Here is a 20,705-nt window from a genome sequence, read left to right as displayed (position 1 = left end):
CCCTAACTTATCTTGGTATCCAGCTCACCAGCAACCTTGATGACCTTTACATGAAAAACTTTCTTCCCGCTCTTCGCTCTATGCAAGATGACCTCAATAAATGGCACCGTCCTTGTTTCTCGTGGTTTGGAAGGGCAGCGATCATTAAAATGAATGTACTTCCCCGTCTCCTGTATCTCTTCCAAACATTACCAATTCACTTACCTCCTGCTTTCTTTGCTTCTTGCAAAAGACTGTGTTCACTGTTCCTTTGGAGCCACAAACGTCCGCGTATTGCCTACTCCCAATTAACCCTTTCTAAACTTAAAGGGGGTATAGGATTCCCTGATCTTTACCGCTACTATTGGGCGTGTCATCTTTCCCGGATAGTTGATTGGCACGTTCACACTGCCTCTAAAGACTGGATATCTATCGAGAATGCTTGCTCGCCCTTCCCCCTGGCATCGATTCCTTGGCTTTTGCCGAAACACACGCCACAAGTTCTTCTCACCCATCCTTTGGTGGGACCTACGTTAAAAATTTTCCGTTCGGCTTGTAGATCTGCAGCCATTTCTGACACACCCAACCCCCTGACCCCCATACGCCTCAACCCTGACTTCCCCCCTGGCATGCATAAAGACTTTTTATTGAAACATTGGCCACACAAACAGCTCTTAGTGAAACATTTTCTCCGCAAGGGCAAGGTGAAAACACTCCGAGAATTGCAAGAAAGTCTGGGTATTCGCGAATTCCCTTTCTGGGTATATTTCCAGATCAGACATTATCTGCTCTCTCATAAACCCCCTCATAACTGGCATCGCTCTCTTACCCCATTTGAATCTGCATGCGCAAAGGCTGAACCGCGGAAACATCTGATCTCGGAGATCTACCCACTTCTAGTGGAGAGCCGGTCTTATGACTCCCTCCCCGCATGTCGGGCTTGGAGGAGAGATCTTAATGCTGAGCTGTCGGACTCAGACTGGGACCTGGTCTTCCAATACTCTCATAAATGTTCCCTCAATGTCTCGACACAAGAAAACGGCTACAAAATAGCCTCTAGATGGTACCGAACTCCTTCAAGAATTCATCATTTTAACCCCGCCTTCCCCAACAGCTGCTGGAGATGCGGGACCCCGGATGGGTCCTTTCTTCACATTTGGTGGTCTTGCCCGATTCTTCAACCATTTTGGCTGGAGGTCCATAGGTTAGTAGTTTCTATAAGTTCCTTGCCCTTAGCTCTCTCTCCTGCTCAATTCCTCCTCCATCATTCTTCCCTTCCCAGGGCTCAGTACTTTAAATCATTAGCCATGCACATGATCAACGCAGCCAGACTCTGTATTCCGGTTCTGTGGGGCTCCACTCGCTCTCCCTCTATACGTGAATGGCTCACCCGAGTGGGTAAAACGGCGGACATGGAAGAACTGGTTGCGACTGCTCTCGACACTCCTACGAAATTCTCTCACGTATGGGCCTGTTGGACCCATTTTCTGACTACCCCGGAGTATCGATCCCTCATGGACCAGCCTGTCTGCACCTGATATGGACTTCCCGATAGTGTCATTTAGTAGTATTTGACCTGAGGGTGCTATCATACTCCCCCCTGTGTCACATGCGCATTCTTTCGACGCCGATGACAGCGTATGTTCCACCCACTCCCGTTCCTGTTTGTATTGAGGATAAGATATTTTTGACAGTTGTCCCCTCTCTTATTTTACCCTCCATATTTGCTTCCCTTCCTCCCTCCCCCCCTCCCCTCCTTCCCCTTTTTTTTTTTTTTTTTTTTTTTTTTTTCTTTTTCTCTCTTTCTTTCTTTCCCTTTTTTCTCGCCTTCTCCTTTCTTTTCTTTTCATATGCTTACACACGTCTCGGACAATTTTTCCAATAGCACATTGAGTAGGTGGTCAGCATCACCTCTCGCAATTATTCAGCGGTTCCCACGACAATTACTCCTACATTCGCACAATTCCACCATCATATTCTGTAGTATTGACTTCTACTTAGGTATTGTATTTGCTCGTCTCCCCCCCACAGATTTTTACCGCAAGACAATATGGTAGGAGGCCAAACGTCTCTTTCTTTTTAGCACTTGACAAGCATACCTAAATATTACAGGCACAACCCTGTCGTGGCCTAGTTCATCCACACTGTTTGGTTTTGCGTTGGACCTCATTTGCCTTTGTATGATACATGCTTTGCTGTATGTCCTATGTACACTTCATCTGTACATTTTCGTGTGATCACTTGTATCTTGTTTCAATAAACTTTGTTTTTTTTTGGAAAAAAAAAAAAAAAAAACCAAATTTTTTGAGAAAAATACACTTTTTTGAATGGTATTGCAAAAAAAACACAATACATAAAAGATGATGTTACGCTGAGTAAATAGACATCAAACATGTCATGCTTTGAAACTGTGCCCGCCCATAGAGGTAGCCTTTACAGGTGAGCACTTTAGATTTATAGAAGAGATCTGGTGCTAAAATTACTTCCAATGATATGACATTCGCAATGATACTTCACATGTGTGGGATGATCGTTGTTTGCGTGTTCGCGGGACTGGTGCATCCATTCTCCGTTGCACACAAGCACAGGAGCACTTTAATTTTTTTTTTATTCTGTCACTGTCACAAGACCGATCTATTGTTTGATTAGATCCGTGAGTAGCCTGTGGCAGTGCTGGCTAGTCTACTGGGACTGCCGGTGGGATGGGAGATCCCCTTAAAGCGTTGGACCCACAGGTCAGGTGCAATGCTTTGGCTGATCACAGCGCATGATGACGTCACAAGGGGGTGGGTGACCACGCCGCCTTGTGACATCATCACAGTATTTAAGAACTGTCACCGCAGCACATCTGTCAAATGACGGGAGCCAGTGTTGAGAGCGAAGAGGTTTTTTTTTCTTTTTTCAGGTCGGCAGTGGCAGTGAGCATGGTGATTGATGTTGGATCTACTTCGGGGGCATTTTTTTTAAATTTTTGTTTTTAATAAAGGACTTGCCAAGGACTGTCTTTTTTACACTACACTTCTTTTTGTGAATGAGTAGCGGTACCATGTACCCAGGGGCGGACTGACCATTTGGAAACTCGGGCACTGCCCGAGGGCCCGGGGTCAGTAGGGGGCCCCATGAGATGCCCCTGGTACCTTTTTTATAGGCTTTTTTGAGTTTGGGCAAGGACACAGGGGCCCCATGATCCCCTATTGCCCGAGGGCCCCATGAGTTGTCAGTCCGCCCCTGCATGTACCCCATACTCAGTCATATTAGGGGGGGAATCTGAGGGCCATGGTGGGCTTCCAGATTCTGATAAGCCCCCCCCAGCAGATCCCCACAACCACTGGCAATGGTTGTGAGGAAGAGGCCAATGTCCCCATTAAAATGGGGACAAGGTAATTTTGGTAGGGGGAGCTCCTCCTGCCCCAAAGCAGCCCCCCATGTTTAGGGCATGTGGCCTGTATTGTTCAGTAGGGGAGGGGGATTGCTTGCTCGTCCCCCCCTTTCCTGACCTGCCAGGTTGCATGTTCAGATAATGGTCTAGTATGGATTTTGGGCTTAGGGGTTCCCCTTAATATTCATACCAGACCTGAAGGGCTGGGGGGGGACACCATGCGTTTTTTAACAAATGTTTAAATTGCCGGACAATTCCTGCAATTGTTTTTACAATCAGCTGTCAGAAGCGAACCTGCTTAGCAAAGGCGTCCCTAGGGTTGGTGTCACCCGGTGTGGTAACACTTGGTGACACCCCCTCTGATGATCCCCGCAGAATGGATCGGATCTGCAGATTGAGCATAATAGATTGGACTCTGATCCATTATGCTCAATCCGCAGGTCTGATCCATCCTGCGGGGATCGTCGCCTTGCTTTACAACTTACCTTTTCGTGGAGCGGGACTGGTGTCACTCCGTGCGGTCGGTGTCACCCGGTGTGGTCCGCACTCCCTGCACCTGCCTTGGAACGCCAGTGCCGCTTAGTGAATTGTCCCTGTTCAAAGTTTGCGGTCGAACTTGTGTTAGGTTCGAATGTTCGACCACAAACCTAACAGGGGAGTGTTCGACCCATCACTATTAGGGTATGAAAGACTACCAGAGAAAGACAGCAACACAAAAGGGGACAAAGTAGTGATCATGAAAAAGGTTCTGGGTATGAAAGTGATTAGCTTACCCTGTATATCATCCACAGGTGGAATTCCCAGGATATAATCCTCCCCTATACCATGCAGAGAGGCTTGACCGTGGGGAGTATGACCCCATAACTGAGTAAGTCATTCATTTTTAGCATTTTATCTCTCCCATTTACACACATTTTGGTAAATTCAGAAGAAAATTAATTCTCTCTTTCTATTGAGATCAATAGGGACAGACAGAAATTTGACAGAATGAAAAGCATAAAGGTTTTAAATGAACATTATGTGTAGAGATGAGCGAATCGAAGTATCCGAAGTGGAATTCGAGTCGAATATCTGAAAAATTTCGATTCGTGCCGAATCCGAAAAATAGCCTAATTCGGACGCGCGAATCGAAATTTTTCAGAAAATGGCGGCTGACATGTGCGTTAGGGCCACAGAATTGTTACTCAGGGACAGACAGAATTGTTACTGAGTGCCAGAGAATTGTTACTCAGGGACAGACAGAATTGTTACTGAGTGCCAGAGAATTGTTACTTAGGGCCACAGAAACTTTAATTAGGGCCACAGAATTTTTACTCAGGGACAGACAGAATTGTTACTCAGTGCCAGAGAATTGTTACTCAGGGACAGACAGAATTGTTACTGAGTGCCAGAGAATTGTTACTCAAGGCCACAGAAACTTTACTTAGGGCCACAGAATTTTTACTCAGGGACAGACAGAATTGTTACTGAGTGCCAGAGAATTGTTACTCAGGGACAGACAGAATTGTTACTGAGTGCCAGAGAATTGTTACTTAGGGCCACAGAAACTTTACTTAGGGCCACAGAATTGTTACTCGCACAGACACAGAATTGTTACTGAAGGCCACAGAACTGTTACTTAGGGCCACAGAATTGTTACTCGCACAGACACAGAATTGTTACTCGCACAGACACAGAACTGTTACTGAGGGCCACAGAACTGTTACTTAGGGACAAAGAAACGCTAGTTAGGGCCACAGAATTGTTACTCAGGGACAGACAGAATTGTTACCGAGTGCCAGAGAATTGTTACTCAGGGACAGACAGAATTGTTAATGAGTGCCAGAGAATTGTTACTTAGGGCCACAGAAACTTTAATTAGGGCCACAGAATTTTTACTCAGGGACAGACAGAATTGTTACTGAGTGCCAGAGAATTGTTACTCAGGGACAGACAGAATTGTTACCGAGTGCCAGAGAATTGTTACTCAGGGACAGACAGAATTGTTACTGAGTGCCAGAGAATTGTTACTTAGGGCCACAGAAACTTTCATTAGGGCCACAGAATTTTTACTCAGGGACAGACAGAATTGTTACTGAGTGCCAGAGAATTGTTACTCAGGGACAGAGAGAATTGTTACTGAGTGCCAGAGAATTGTTACTTAGGGCCACAGAAACTTTAATTAGGCCCACAGAATTTTTACTCAGGGACAGACAGAATTGTTACTGAGTGCCAGAGAATTGTTACTCAGGGACAGACAGAATTGTTACCGAGTGCCAGAGAATTGTTACTCAGGGACAGACAGAATTGTTACTGAGTGCCAGAGAATTGTTACTTAGGGCCACAGAAACTTTAATTAGGGCCACAGAATTTTTACTCAGGGACAGACAGAATTGTTACGGAGTGCCAGAGAATTGTTACTCAGGGACAGACAGAATTGTTACGGAGTGCCAGAGAATTGTTACTCAGGGCCACAGAAACTTTACTTAGGGCCAGAGAATTTTTACTCAGGGACAGACAGAATTGTTACTGAGTGCCAGAGAATTGTTACTCAGGGACAGACAGAATTGTTACGGAGTGCCAGAGAATTGTTACTCAGGGACAGACAGAATTGTTACTGAGTGCCAGAGAATTGTTACTTAGGGCCACAGAAACTTTAATTAGGGCCACAGAATTTTTACTCAGGGACAGACAGAATTGTTACTGAGTGCCAGAGAATTGTTACTCAGGGACAGACAGAATTGTTACCGAGTGCCAGAGAATTGTTACTCAGGGACAGACAGAATTGTTACTGAGTGCCAGAGAATTGTTACTTAGGGCCACAGAAACTTTAATTAGGGCCACAGAATTTTTACTCAGGGACAGACAGAATTGTTACTGAGTGCCAGAGAATTGTTACTCAGGGACAGACAGAATTGTTACGGAGTGCCAGAGAATTGTTACTCAGGGCCCCAGAAACTTTACTTAGGGCCAGAGAATTTTTACTCAGGGACAGACAGAATTGTTACTGAGTGCCAGAGAATTGTTACTCAGGGACAGACAGAATTGTTACGGAGTGCCAGATAATTGTTACTCAGGGCCCCAGAAACTTTACTTAGGGCCACAGAATTTTTACTCAGGGACAGACAGAATTGTTACTGAGTGCCAGAGAATTGTTACTCAGGGACAGACAGAATTGTTACTGAGTGCCAGAGAATTGTTACTTAGGGCCACAGAAACTTGAATTAGGGCCACAGAATTTTTACTCAGGGACAGACAGAATTGTTACTGAGTGCCAGAGAATTGTTACTCAGGGACAGACAGAATTGTTACCGAGTGCCAGAGAATTGTTACTCAGGGACAGACAGAATTGTTACTGAGTGCCAGAGAATTGTTACTTAGGGCCACAGAAACTTTAATTAGGGCCACAGAATTTTTACTCAGGGACAGACAGAATTGTTACTGAGTGCCAGAGAATTGTTACTCAGGGACAGACAGAATTGTTACGGAGTGCCAGAGAATTGTTACTCAGGGCCCCAGAAACTTTACTTAGGGCCAGAGAATTTTTACTCAGGGACAGACAGAATTGTTACTGAGTGCCAGAGAATTGTAACTCAGGGACAGACAGAATTGTTACGGAGTGCCAGATAATTGTTACTCAGGGCCCCAGAAACTTTACTTAGGGCCACAGAATTTTTACTCAGGGACAGACAGAATTGTTACTGAGTGCCAGAGAATTGTTACTCAGGGACAGACAGAATTGTTACCGAGTGCCAGAGAATTGTTACTCAGGGACAGACAGAATTGTTACTGAGTGCCAGAGAATTGTTACTTAGGGCCACAGAAACTTTAATTAGGGCCACAGAATTTTTACTCAGGGACAGACAGAATTGTTACGGAGTGCCAGAGAATTGTTACTCAGGGACAGACAGAATTGTTACGGAGTGCCAGAGAATTGTTACTCAGGGCCACAGAAACTTTACTTAGGGCCAGAGAATTTTTACTCAGGGACAGACAGAATTGTTACTGAGTGCCAGAGAATTGTTACTCAGGGACAGACAGAATTGTTACGGAGTGCCAGATAATTGTTACTCAGGGCCCCAGAAACTTTACTTAGGGCCACAGAATTTTTACTCAGGGACAGACAGAATTGTTACTGAGTGCCAGAGAATTGTTACTCAGGGACAGACAGAATTGTTACTGAGTGCCAGAGAATTGTTACTTAGGGCCACAGAAACTTTACTTAGGGCCACAGAATTGTTTCTCGCACAGACACAGAATTGTTACTCGCACAGACACAGAATTGTTACTGAGGGCCACAGAACTGTTACTTGGGGCCACAGAAACGTTAATCAGGGACACAGAATTGTTACTGAGGGCCACAGAACTGTTACTTAGGGCCACAGAATTGTTACTCGCACAGACACAGAATTGTTACTCAGGGACACAGAATTGTTACTCAGGGACACATAATCGTTTAATTAAAGAGTATGTCAGACAACATGCAGAGGAGTGGCAGAGGAGGCAATGTTTTAGGAGCGAGCAGACGTGGCAGCAGAGGAAGGGGTCGAGGCAGCACTATTCGCAGCCAGAGGCCAGTGCTCCCGGTGTCATCCAGCGGTCGTGTCTCCACCGACAACCCTGCCGTCGTCGATTGGTTGGCTCGGTCGTCTTCCTCTTCCCAGATCACCTCTGACACCTACAGCCAACGGTCGGTGGGTACGTCAGACACAACCGTTAGTTGGCATGGCCCGGGACCAAGCCCACTGAAATCACGTGTCCTCTACCTGCCCCTGTCCTTTGGTGTTCCCTCACCAAGCGAAGTATCGCATGCTGTGGGCTCAGCCCCACTGTACAGTGAGGAAGAGCTAACAGAGGGCGGTCAGGAACGGGGGGAGACATCCGCCTTTTCAGCAGCCAGGCGAAGAAGTAGTGGCGAGGAGAGTGGCTCGGTAGCCGGTCTAGAGACAGGTCTGTCTCCTGACCCAGACGCAGCCGAGGGGGCTAGTAGTGAGGCGGAGACCCTACTTGATGATGAGGAGGTTGATCGCACTTGGCAGCCTCGTCGTCATCAGGCAATTTCTTCCGCATCATCAGGAGAAGAGGGTGGCAGCTTGGCAGCGAGCAAAACAGTCGGTGGGTTGCCCAGGAGACAGCAGCAGGGTCGCAGCAGTGTCAGTGGAGCCAAACGGCCACGGAGTAGAGCACCAGCTCCACTGCAGCCTACCACCACGGCCAGTAGTGGTGCCGGTGTGCACGGAGGAAGCAGCAGTCAGCCAGTGAGGAGTATCGGGGGCAAAGTTTCCTACTCGGCGGTGTGGCAATTTTTCGTCAAGCCGCCCGAGGAAGTAAACGTAGCCGTATGTCGACTATGTGGCCAGAAAGTCAAGCGTGGCCAGGGGGCCCATGTTGGGACTACAGCGTTGCGGCAGCATATGCAGCGTCGCCATTTGGTGGCCTGGGAAAACCGTGATAAAGATACGGCGGTTCTGCCCGCCCCAGCCCCCGCTCCATCACCCGCTCCGTTACTTGCTCCGTCACCCGACGTCATTCGCCCTCCATCAGCCAGTCAAGGCTCCAACACCTCTGCTGAGGGGAGTTGTCGCTCGTTGGCATCTTCCGCTCGTTCAGATGCTCCTTCTCCTGCTACTCCTCTTCACGGATTCCGTCAGCAGTCTTTCTTGGAATCCGTTTCCAAGAGACAACAGTTTGCGAGCACGCACCCGACGGTGAAAAAGCTGAACGTCCTCCTGTCCAAGTTGCTGGTGCTGCAGTCCCTCCCTTTCCAAGTGGTGGACTCAGCACCTTTCAGAGAAATGATGGCTTGTGCCGCGCCGCGGTGGAGAGTGCCAAGCCGTCATTTCTTCGCCAAAAAGGCAGTGCCAGCCCTGCATTCACATGTAGAAGACATGGTGGGCCAGTCTTTGAGCATGTCGGTCTCTGCCAAAGTGCACGGCAGCGCCGACGTGTGGAGCTGTAACTACGGTCAGGGACAGTACATGTCATTTACGGCCCACTGGGTGAACGTGGTGCCGTCACAGCCGCACCAGCAACTTGGACAGGTCACGCCGCTTTTGCCTCCACGTTTGCACGTCCTTGGTCCGGCAAAGATGTCCGCCTCTACCACCTCTTCTTCCGCCGTGTCCTCAGCCGCCACCCCCGTGCCAAGTCCCATTACCCGACCGGCATATCACATGTGCAGGGCGCAACGGTGTCACGCTGTTCTGCACCTGGTATGCCTTGGCGAACGTAGTCACACAGGGGAGGAACTTCTGAGTGTAATGAACAGAGAAATCGACAGATGGCTGTCTCCGCGCAAACTGAAAATCGGAACCATGTTGACCGACAACGGAAAGAACATGGTGTCTGCTCTGCGTCAAGGAAGGTTGTGCCATGCGCCATGCATGGCTCACGTGTTCAATCTGGTTGTCAAGCGGTTCTTAAAATCCACCATCCCACTGCAAGACATCCTTAAAATGTCACGTAAACTGTGCATGCATTTCAGCCATTCCTACACCGCAAAGAACACCCTCATTGAGCTGCAGCGGCAGAACGGAATTCCACAGCATCGCCTGATCTGCGACGTTGCAACAAGGTGGAATTCAACACTACACATGTTAGACCGCCTTTACGAACAGCGAAAGGCCATCACCGATTTCCTGATGTTACAAGCGGATAAAGGTACTCCCCTGTGTAACTTAGATGTCAGCCATTGGCAGCTCATGCGTGACACCTGCCGCTTGCTCAGGCCCTTTGAGGAGGCCACGCTATTCGTGAGTCGGCAGGACTATGGGATGAACGACGTCATTCCTCTGTTGCACGTCCTTGAACAAATGCTGTTAACAATGGCTGGTCAGGGTGCGGTAGACGTGGCGCACAGATCTCAACGCCACATGACCCCTGTGGGGGCAGGACAGGAAGAAGAGGAGGAGGTAGAGGAGGACATTTGTGCTCAGGAATTATTGAGTGAAATGGGTGGTTTTTCCACTCAGCGGACAGGAGTGGAGGAGCAGGAGCATCTGGTAGAGGAGGAGGAGGAGGAGACAGAGGACCCAGACGCACCGTGGCAGTATGCTGTGGAGATGGAGGCAGGGAGTCCCTCGCATTCCTTGGCACAAATGGCCCATAGCATGCTCGGTTGCTTGCGTAGCGACAGCCGAATAATAACCATCAGACAGAGGGATGACTTTTGGCTGTCCACCTTGTTGGACCCTCGCTACCGTTCCAAAATGGTGGCCTTTTTCACACCTGCTGAGAGGGAGGCCAAAATAACGTACTATAAAAACCACCTATGTAGTCAGTTGGTCTCTGCCTTTGTGCGCCAACGTCCATCCTCAGACACTGTGGGCCCTGTGCGCTCGCGTTCCGCTGCCATGGCAGCAGGGGAGGGGTGGGGTGGTAGGAGCAGTGGCAGCTCCACCAGCAGCAGCTGCCTCAGTCTGCAGTCGATGATGAGTAGCTTTCTTCACCAGCGCAGTGAGGAAACTACTAACCAGCCGCAGCAGCAGCAGCAGCATCAGGTGGACCTGGAGCAGGACCTCAAACAACAGGCTTGGGCCTACTTGGACAGCACCCTGCCAACCGAGGTAGACAATCCCCTTGACTACTGGGCAACGAAACTTGACCTTTGGCCCCAACTAGCTGAATTTGCCCTTGAAAGGCTGTCATGCCCAGCCAGTAGCGTGGCATCGGAGCGCGTGTTTAGTGCGGCAGGAGGTATTGTAACTCCGCGGAGGACACGACTGTCCACCCAAAGTGTGGAGAGACTCACGTTTGTGAAAATGAATCAGGCGTGGATTAGTCTGGATTTCAAACCACCAGTTCCTGACACAACTGACTAAATCCGCCATGAATCATGCCTCAAACATGTGCCACTTTGAGGTCTCCTCACACACTGCTGGTGTGTAGATTTTTTTGACATAGGGTGCTGGCAGATTATGGGCCTCCTATAGCTGCTGCCAGGCCCCTAATCTGCCATAGGCCCCTATATACCGCTTCCTCATGCTGCTGCCAGGTCCAGAGTCTCTCATGGGTCCCTGTACGGCCTCCCATTGCTGCTGTCTCCTCGCCACACTCTGCCATGTGCCACTTTCAGGTCTCCTCACACACTGCTGGTGTGTAGAATTTTTTGACATAGGGTGCTGGCAGATTATGGGCCTCCCATTGCTGCTGCCAGGCCCCTAATCTGCCATAGGCCCCTATATACCGCTTCCTCATGCTGCTGCCAGGTCCAGAGTCTCTCATGGGTCCCTGTACGGCCTCCCATTGCTGCTGTCTCCATCGCCACACTCTGCCATGTGCCACTTTCAGGTCTCCTCACACTGCTGGTGTGTTGAATTTTTTGACATAGGGTGCTGGCAGATTAAGGGCCTCCCATAGCTGCTGCCAGGCCCCTAATCTGCCATAGGCCCCTATATACCGCCTCCTCATGCTGCTGCCAGGTCCAGAGTCTGTCATGGGTCCCTGTACGGCCTCCCATTGCTGCTGTCTCCATCGCCACACTCTGCCATGTGCCACTTTCAGGTCTCCTCACACACTGCTGGTGTGTAGAATTTTTTGACATAGGGTTCTGGCAGATTATGGGCCTCCCATTGCTGCTGCCAGGCCCCTAATCTGCCATAGGCCCCTATATACCGCTTCCTCATGCTGCTGCCAGGTCCAGAGTCTCTCATGCCATGTGCCACTTTCAGGTCTCCTCACACACTGCTGGTGTGTAGAATTTTTTGACATAGGGTGCTGGCAGATTAAGGGCCTCCCATAGCTGCTGCCAGGCCCCTAATCTGCCATAGGCCCCTATATACCGCTTCCTCATGCTGCTGCCAGGTCCAGAGTCTGTCATGGGTCCCTGTACGGCCTCCCATTGCTGCTGTCTCCATCGCCACACTCTGCCATGTGCCACTTTCAGGTCTCCTCACACTGCTGGTGTGTTGAATTTTTTGACATAGGGTGCTGGCAGATTATGGGCCTCCTATAGCTGCTGCCAGGCCCCTAATCTGCCATGGGCCCCTATATACCGCCTCCTCATGCTGCTGCCAGGTCCAGAGTCTGTCATGGGTCCCTGTACGGCCTCCCATTGCTGCTGTCTCCATCGCCACACTCTGCCATGTGCCACTTTCAGGTCTCCTCACACACTGCTGGTGTGTAGAATTTTTTGACATAGGGTGCTGGCAGATTAAGGGCCTCCCATAGCTGCTGCCAGGCCCCTAATCTGCCATAGGCCCCTATATACCGCCTCCTCATGTTGCTGCCAGGTCCAGAGTCTGTCATGGGTCCCTGTACGGCCTCCCATTGCTGCTGTCTCCATCGCCACACTCTGCCATGTGCCACTTTCAGGTCTCCTCACACACTGCTGGTGTGTAGAATTTTTTGACATAGGGTGCTGGCAGATTATGGGCCTCCCATTGCTGCTGCCAGGCCCCTAATCTGCCATAGGCCCCTATATACCGCTTCCTCATGCTGCTGCCAGGTCCAGAGTCTCTCATGGGTCCCTGTACGGCCTCCCATTGCTGCTGTCTCCATCGCCACACTCTGCCATGTGCCACTTTCAGGTCTCCTCACACACTGCTGGTGTGTAGAATTTTTTGACATAGGGTGCTGGCAGATTATGGGCCTCCCATAGCTGCTGCCAGGCCCCTAATCTGCCATAGGCCCCTATATACCGCTTCCTCATGCTGCTGCCAGGTCCAGAGTCTGTCATGGGTCCCTGTACGGCCTCCCATTGCTGCTGTCTCCATCGCCACACTCTGCCATGTGCCACTTTCAGGTCTCCTCACACTGCTGGTGTGTTGAATTTTTTGACATAGGGTGCTGGCAGATTATGGGCCTCCTATAGCTGCTGCCAGGCCCCTAATCTGCCATAGGCCCCTATATACCGCCTCCTCATGCTGCTGCCAGGTCCAGAGTCTGTCATGGGTCCCTGTACGGCCTCCCATTGCTGCTGTCTCCATCGCCACACTCTGCCATGTGCCACTTTCAGGTCTCCTCACACACTGCTGGTGTGTAGAATTTTTTGACATAGGGTGCTGGCAGATTATGGGCCTCCCATTGCTGCTGCCAGGCCCCTAATCTGCCATAGGCCCCTATATACCACTTCCTCATGCTGCTGCCAGGTCCAGAGTCTCTCATGGGTCCCTGTACGGCCTCCCATTGCTGCTGTCTCCATCGCCACACTCTGCCATGTGCCACTTTCAGGTCTCCTCACACACTGCTGGTGTGTAGAATTTTTTGACATAGGGTGCTGGCAGATTATGGGCCTCCCATTGCTGCTGCCAGGCCCCTAATCTGCCATAGGCCCCTATATACCGCTTCCTCATGCTGCTGCCAGGTCCAGAGTCTCTCATGGGTCCCTGTACGGCCTCCCATTGCTGCTGTCTCCATCGCCACACTCTGCCATGTGCCACTTTCAGGTCTCCTCACACTGCTGGTGTGTTGAATTTTTTGACATAGGGTGCTGGCAGATTAAGGGCCTCCCATAGCTGCTGCCAGGCCCCTAATCTGCCATAGGCCCCTATATACCGCCTCCTCATGCTGCTGCCAGGTCCAGAGTCTGTCATGGGTCCCTGTACGGCCTCCCATTGCTGCTGTCTCCATCGCCACACTCTGCCATGTGCCACTTTCAGGTCTCCTCACACACTGCTGGTGTGTAGAATTTTTTGACATAGGGTGCTGGCAGATTATGGGCCTCCCATTGCTGCTGCCAGGCCCCTAATCTGCCATAGGCCCCTATATACCGCTTCCTCATGCTGCTGCCAGGTCCAGAGTCTCTCATGCCATGTGCCACTTTCAGGTCTCCTCACACACTGCTGGTGTGTAGAATTTTTTGACATAGGGTGCTGGCAGATTAAGGGCCTCCCATAGCTGCTGCCAGGCCCCTAATCTGCCATAGGCCCCTATATACCGCTTCCTCATGCTGCTGCCAGGTCCAGAGTCTGTCATGGGTCCCTGTACGGCCTCCCATTGCTGCTGTCTCCATCGCCACACTCTGCCATGTGCCACTTTCAGGTCTCCTCACACTGCTGGTGTGTTGAATTTTTTGACATAGGGTGCTGGCAGATTATGGGCCTCCTATAGCTGCTGCCAGGCCCCTAATCTGCCATGGGCCCCTATATACCGCCTCCTCATGCTGCTGCCAGGTCCAGAGTCTGTCATGGGTCCCTGTACGGCCTCCCATTGCTGCTGTCTCCATCGCCACACTCTGCCATGTGCCACTTTCAGGTCTCCTCACACACTGCTGGTGTGTAGAATTTTTTGACATAGGGTGCTGGCAGATTAAGGGCCTCCCATAGCTGCTGCCAGGCCCCTAATCTGCCATAGGCCCCTATATACCGCCTCCTCATGTTGCTGCCAGGTCCAGAGTCTGTCATGGGTCCCTGTACGGCCTCCCATTGCTGCTGTCTCCATCGCCACACTCTGCCATGTGCCACTTTCAGGTCTCCTCACACACTGCTGGTGTGTAGAATTTTTTGACATAGGGTGCTGGCAGATTATGGGCCTCCCATTGCTGCTGCCAGGCCCCTAATCTGCCATAGGCCCCTATATACCGCTTCCTCATGCTGCTGCCAGGTCCAGAGTCTCTCATGGGTCCCTGTACGGCCTCCCATTGCTGCTGTCTCCATCGCCACACTCTGCCATGTGCCACTTTCAGGTCTCCTCACACACTGCTGGTGTGTAGAATTTTTTGACATAGGGTGCTGGCAGATTATGGGCCTCCCATAGCTGCTGCCAGGCCCCTAATCTGCCATAGGCCCCTATATACCGCTTCCTCATGCTGCTGCCAGGTCCAGAGTCTGTCATGGGTCCCTGTACGGCCTCCCATTGCTGCTGTCTCCATCGCCACACTCTGCCATGTGCCACTTTCAGGTCTCCTCACACACTGCTGGTGTGTAGAATTTTTTGACATAGGGTGCTGGCAGATTATGGGCCTCCCATTGCTGCTGCCAGGCCCCTAATCTGCCATAGGCCCCTATATACCGCTTCCTCATGCTGCTGCCAGGTCCAGAGTCTCTCATGGGTCCCTGTACGGCCTCCCATTGCTGCTGTCTCCATCGCCACACTCTGCCATGTGCCACTTTCAGGTCTCCTCACACACTGCTGGTGTGTTGAATTTTTTGACATAGGGTGCTGGCAGATTAAGGGCCTCCCATAGCTGCTGCCAGGCCCCTAATCTGCCATAGGCCCCTATATACCGCCTCCTCATGCTGCTGCCAGGTCCAGAGTCTGTCATGGGTCCCTGTACGGCCTCCTATTGCTGCTGTCTCCATCGCCACACTCTGCCATGTGCCACTTTCAGGTCTCCTCACACACTGCTGGTGTGTAGAATTTTTTGACATAGGGTGCTGGCAGATTATGGGCCTCCCATTGCTGCTGCCAGGCCCCTAATCTGCCATAGGCCCCTATATACCGCTTCCTCATGCTGCTGCCAGGTCCAGAGTCTCTCATGGGTCCCTGTACGGCCTCCCATTGCTGCTGTCTCCATCGCCACACTCTGCCATGTGCCACTTTCAGGTCTCCTCACACACTGCTGGTGTGTAGAATTTTTTGACATAGGGTGCTGGCAGATTATGGGCCTCCCATAGCTGCTGCCAGGCCCCTAATCTGCCATGGGCCCCTATATACCGCCTCCTCATGCTGCTGCCAGGTCCAGAGTCTGTCATGGGTCCCTGTACGGCCTCCCATTGCTGCTGTCTCCATCGCCACACTCTGCCATGTGCCACTTTCAGGTCTCCTCACACACTGCTGGTGTGTAGAATTTTTTGACATAGGGTGCTGGCAGATTAAGGGCCTCCCATTGCTGCTGCCAGGCCCCTAATCTGCCATAGGCCCCTATATACCGCTTCCTCATGCTGCTGCCAGGTCCAGAGTCTCTCATGCCATGTGCCACTTTCAGGTCTCCTCACACACTGCTGGTGTGTAGAATTTTTTGACATAGGGTGCTGGCAGATTAAGTGCCTCCCATAGCTGCTGCCAGGCCCCTAATCTGCCATAGGCCCCTATATACCGCCTCCTCATGCTGCTGCCAGGTCCAGAGTCTGTCATGGGTCCCTGTACGGCCTCCCATTGCTGCTGTCTCCATCGCCACACTCTGCCATGTGCCACTTTCAGGTCTCCTCACACACTGCTGGTGTGTAGAATTTTTTGACATAGGGTGCTGGCAGATTATGGGCCTCCCATTGCTGCTGCCAGGCCCCTAATCTGCCATAGGCCCCTATATACCGCTTCCTCATGCTGCTGCCAGGTCCAGAGTCTCTCATGGGTCCCTGTACGGCCTCCCATTGCTGCTGTCTCCATCGCCACACTCTGCCATGTGCCACTTTCAGGTCTCCTCACACACTGCTGGTGTGTAGAATTTTTTGACATAGGGTGCTGGCAGATTATGGGCCTCCCATAGCTGCTGCCAGGCCCCTAATCTGCCATGGGCCCCTATATACCGCCTCCTCATGCTGCTGCCAGGTCCAGAGTCTGTCATGGGTCCCTGTACGGCCTCCCATTGCTGCTGTCTCCATCGCCACACTCTGCCATGTGCCACTTTCAGGTCTCCTCACACACTGCTGGTGTGTAGAATTTTTTGACATAGGGTGCTGGCAGATTATGGGCCTCCCATTGCTGCTGCCAGGCCCCTAATCTGCCATAGGCCCCTATATACCGCTTCCTCATGCTGCTGCCAGGTCCAGAGTCTCTCATGCCATGTGCCACTTTCAGGTCTCCTCACACACTGCTGGTGTGTAGAATTTTTTGACATAGGGTGCTGGCAGATTAAGGGCCTCCCATAGCTGCTGCCAGGCCCCTAATCTGCCATAGGCCCCTATATACCGCTTCCTCATGCTGCTGCCAGGTCCAGAGTCTGTCATGGGTCCCTGTACGGCCTCCCATTGCTGCTGTCTCCATCGCCACACTCTGCCATGTGCCACTTTCAGGTCTCCTCACACTGCTGGTGTGTTGAATTTTTTGACATAGGGTGCTGGCAGATTATGGGCCTCCTATAGCTGCTGCCAGGCCCCTAATCTGCCATGGGCCCCTATATACCGCCTCCTCATGCTGCTGCCAGGTCCAGAGTCTGTCATGGGTCCCTGTACGGCCTCCCATTGCTGCTGTCTCCATCGCCACACTCTGCCATGTGCCACTTTCAGGTCTCCTCACACACTGCTGGTGTGTAGAATTTTTTGACATAGGGTGCTGGCAGATTATGGGCCTCCCATTGCTGCTGCCAGGCCCCTAATCTGCCATAGGCCCCTATATACCGCTTCCTCATGCTGCTGCCAGGTCCAGAGTCTCTCATGGGTCCCTGTACGGCCTCCCATTGCTGCTGTCTCCATCGCCACACTCTGCCATGTGCCACTTTCAGGTCTCCTCACACACTGCTGGTGTGTAGAATTTTTTGACATAGGGTGCTGGCAGATTATGGGCCTCCCATTGCTGCTGCCAGGCCCCTAATCTGCCATAGGCCCCTATATACCGCTTCCTCATGCTGCTGCCAGGTCCAGAGTCTCTCATGCCATGTGCCACTTTCAGGTCTCCTCACACACTGCTGGTGTGTAGAATTTTTTGACATAGGGTGCTGGCAGATTAAGGGCCTCCCATAGCTGCTGCCAGGCCCCTAATCTGCCATAGGCCCCTATATACCGCTTCCTCATGCTGCTGCCAGGTCCAGAGTCTGTCATGGGTCCCTGTACGGCCTCCCATTGCTGCTGTCTCCATCGCCACACTCTGCCATGTGCCACTTTCAGGTCTCCTCACACTGCTGGTGGGTTCCATTTTTTGACATAGGGTGCTGGCAGATTATGGGCCTCCTATAGCTGCTGCCAGGCCCCTAATCTGCCATAGGCCCCTATATACCGCTTCCTCATGCTGCTGCCAGGTCCAGAGTCTCTCATGGGTCCCTGTACGGCCTCCCATTGCTGCTGTCTCCATCGCCACACTCTGCCATGTGCCACTTTCAGGTCTCCTCACACACTGCTGGTGTGTAGAATTTTTTGACATAGGGTGCTGGCAGATTATGGGCCTCCCATAGCTGCTGCCAGGCCCCTAATCTGCCATAGGCCCCTATATACCGCTTCCTCATGCTGCTGCCAGGTCCAGAGTCTGTCATGGGTCCCTGTACGGCCTCCCATTGCTGCTGTCTCCATCGCCACACTCTGCCATGTGCCACTTTCAGGTCTCCTCACACTGCTGGTGTGTTGAATTTTTTGACATAGGGTGCTGGCAGATTATGGGCCTCCTATAGCTGCTGCCAGGCCCCTAATCTGCCATAGGCCCCTATATACTGCCTCCTCATGCTGCTGCCAGGTCCAGAGTCTGTCATGGGTCCCTGTACGGCCTCCCATTGCTGCTGTCTCCATCGCCACACTCTGCCATGTGCCACTTTCAGGTCTCCTCACACACTGCTGGTGTGTAGAATTTTTTGACATAGGGTGCTGGCAGATTATGGGCCTCCCATTGCTGCTGCCAGGCCCCTAATCTGCCATAGGCCCCTATATACCGCTTCCTCATGCTGCTGCCAGGTCCAGAGTCTCTCATGCCATGTGCCACTTTCAGGTCTCCTCACACACTGCTGGTGTGTAGAATTTTTTGACATAGGGTGCTGGCAGATTAAGGGCCTCCCATAGCTGCTGCCAGGCCCCTAATCTGCCATAGGCCCCTATATACCGCTTCCTCATGCTGCTGCCAGGTCCAGAGTCTGTCATGGGTCCCTGTACGGCCTCCCATTGCTGCTGTCTCCATCGCCACACTCTGCCATGTGCCACTTTCAGGTCTCCTCACACTGCTGGTGTGTTGAATTTTTTGACATAGGGTGCTGGCAGATTATGGGCCTCCTATAGCTGCTGCCAGGCCCCTAATCTGCCATGGGCCCCTATATACCGCCTCCTCATGCTGCTGCCAGGTCCAGAGTCTGTCATGGGTCCCTGTACGGCCTCCCATTGCTGCTGTATCCATCGCCACACTCTGCCATGTGCCACTTTCAGGTCTCCTCACACACTGCTGGTGTGTAGAATTTTTTGACATAGGGTGCTGGCAGATTAAGGGCCTCCCATAGCTGCTGCCAGGCCCCTAATCTGCCATAGGCCCCTATATACCGCCTCCTCATGTTGCTGCCAGGTCCAGAGTCTGTCATGGGTCCCTGTACGGCCTCCCATTGCTGCTGTCTCCATCGCCACACTCTGCCATGTGCCACTTTCAGGTCTCCTCACACACTGCTGGTGTGTAGAATTTTTTGACATAGGGTGCTGGCAGATTAAGGGCCTCCCATAGCTGCTGCCAGGCCCCTAATCTGCCATAGGCCCCTATATACCGCCTCCTCATGCTGCTGCCAGGTCCAGAGTCTGTCATGGGTCCCTGTACGGCCTCCCATTGCTGCTGTCTCCATCGCCACACTCTGCCATGTGCCACTTTCAGGTCTCCTCACACACTGCTGGTGTGTTGAATTTTTTGACATAGGGTGCTGGCAGATTATGGGCCTCCTATAGCTGCTGCCAGGCCCCTAATCTGCCATAGGCCCCTATATACCGCTTCCTCATGCTGCTGCCAGGTCCAGAGTCTCTCATGCCATGTGCCACTTTCAGGTCTCCTCACACTGCTGGTGTGTAGAATTTTTTTGACATAGGGTGCTGGCAGATTATGGGCCTCCTATAGCTGCTGCCAGGCCCCTAATCTGCCATAGGCCCCTATATACCGCCTCCTCATGCTGCTGCCAGGTCCAGAGTCTGTCATGGGTCCCTGTACGGCCTCCCATTGCTGCTGTCTCCATCGCCACACTCTGCCATGTGCCACTTTCAGGTCTCCTCACACACTGCTGGTGTGTAGAATTTTTTGACATAGGGTGCTGGCAGATTACGGGCCTCCCATAGCTGCTGCCAGGCCCCTAATCTGCCATGGGCCCCTATACCGACTCCTCATGCTGTGACGTTGCAACAAGGTGGAATTCAACCCTACATATGTTAGACCGCCTTTACGAACAGCAAAAGGCCATCACAGATTTCCTGATGTTAAAAGCGGATAAAGGTATTCCCTGTGTAACTTAGATGTCAGCCATTGGCAGCTCATGCGTGACACCTGCGCTTGCTCAGGCCCTTTTGAGGAGGCCACGCTATTCGTGAGTCGACCTTTGGCCCCAACTAGCTGAATTTGCCCTTGAAAGGCTGTCATGCCCGGCCAGTAGCGTGGCATCGGAGCGCGTGTTTAGTGCGGCAGGAGGTATTGCAACTCCGCGGAGGACACGACTGTCCACCCAAAGTGTGGAGAGACTGACGTTTGTGAAAATGAATCAGGCGTGGATTAGTCTGGATTTCAAACCACCAGTTCCTGACACAACTGACTAAATCCGCCATGAATCATGCCCCAAACATGTGCCACTTTCAGGTCTCCTCACACTGCTGGTGTGTTCCATTTTTTGTCA

At 51.6% G+C, this 20,705-nt stretch overlaps 1 protein-coding gene and 1 long non-coding RNA gene across 3 annotated transcripts in view; one reads left to right on the top strand and one right to left on the bottom strand.

Moving 5' to 3' along the window:
- LOC149435690 (uncharacterized) overlaps positions 1–20,705 on the bottom strand; it is a 262,780-nt gene that overhangs the window by 73,531 nt on the left and 168,544 nt on the right. The window lies entirely within an intron of this gene.
- LOC149435693 (transient receptor potential cation channel subfamily M member 2-like) overlaps positions 1–20,705 on the top strand; it is a 322,316-nt gene that overhangs the window by 260,818 nt on the left and 40,793 nt on the right. For both annotated transcript variants that reach the window (XM_089662482.1, XM_089662483.1), the window contains one exon: positions 4,150–4,226. In XM_089662482.1, the coding sequence (XP_089518608.1) occupies positions 4,150–4,226 (77 nt within the window). The remainder of the gene's footprint in view (positions 1–4,149; positions 4,227–20,705) is intronic.

This window comes from Staurois parvus, unplaced genomic scaffold (genome assembly GCF_062004578.1).
Source record: "Staurois parvus isolate SC_StPar_1 unplaced genomic scaffold, SC_StPar_1.0 ptg001481l, whole genome shotgun sequence".
Lineage (NCBI taxonomy): Eukaryota > Metazoa > Chordata > Amphibia > Anura > Ranidae > Staurois > Staurois parvus.
This window is presented reverse-complemented; position numbering and strand designations above follow the sequence as displayed.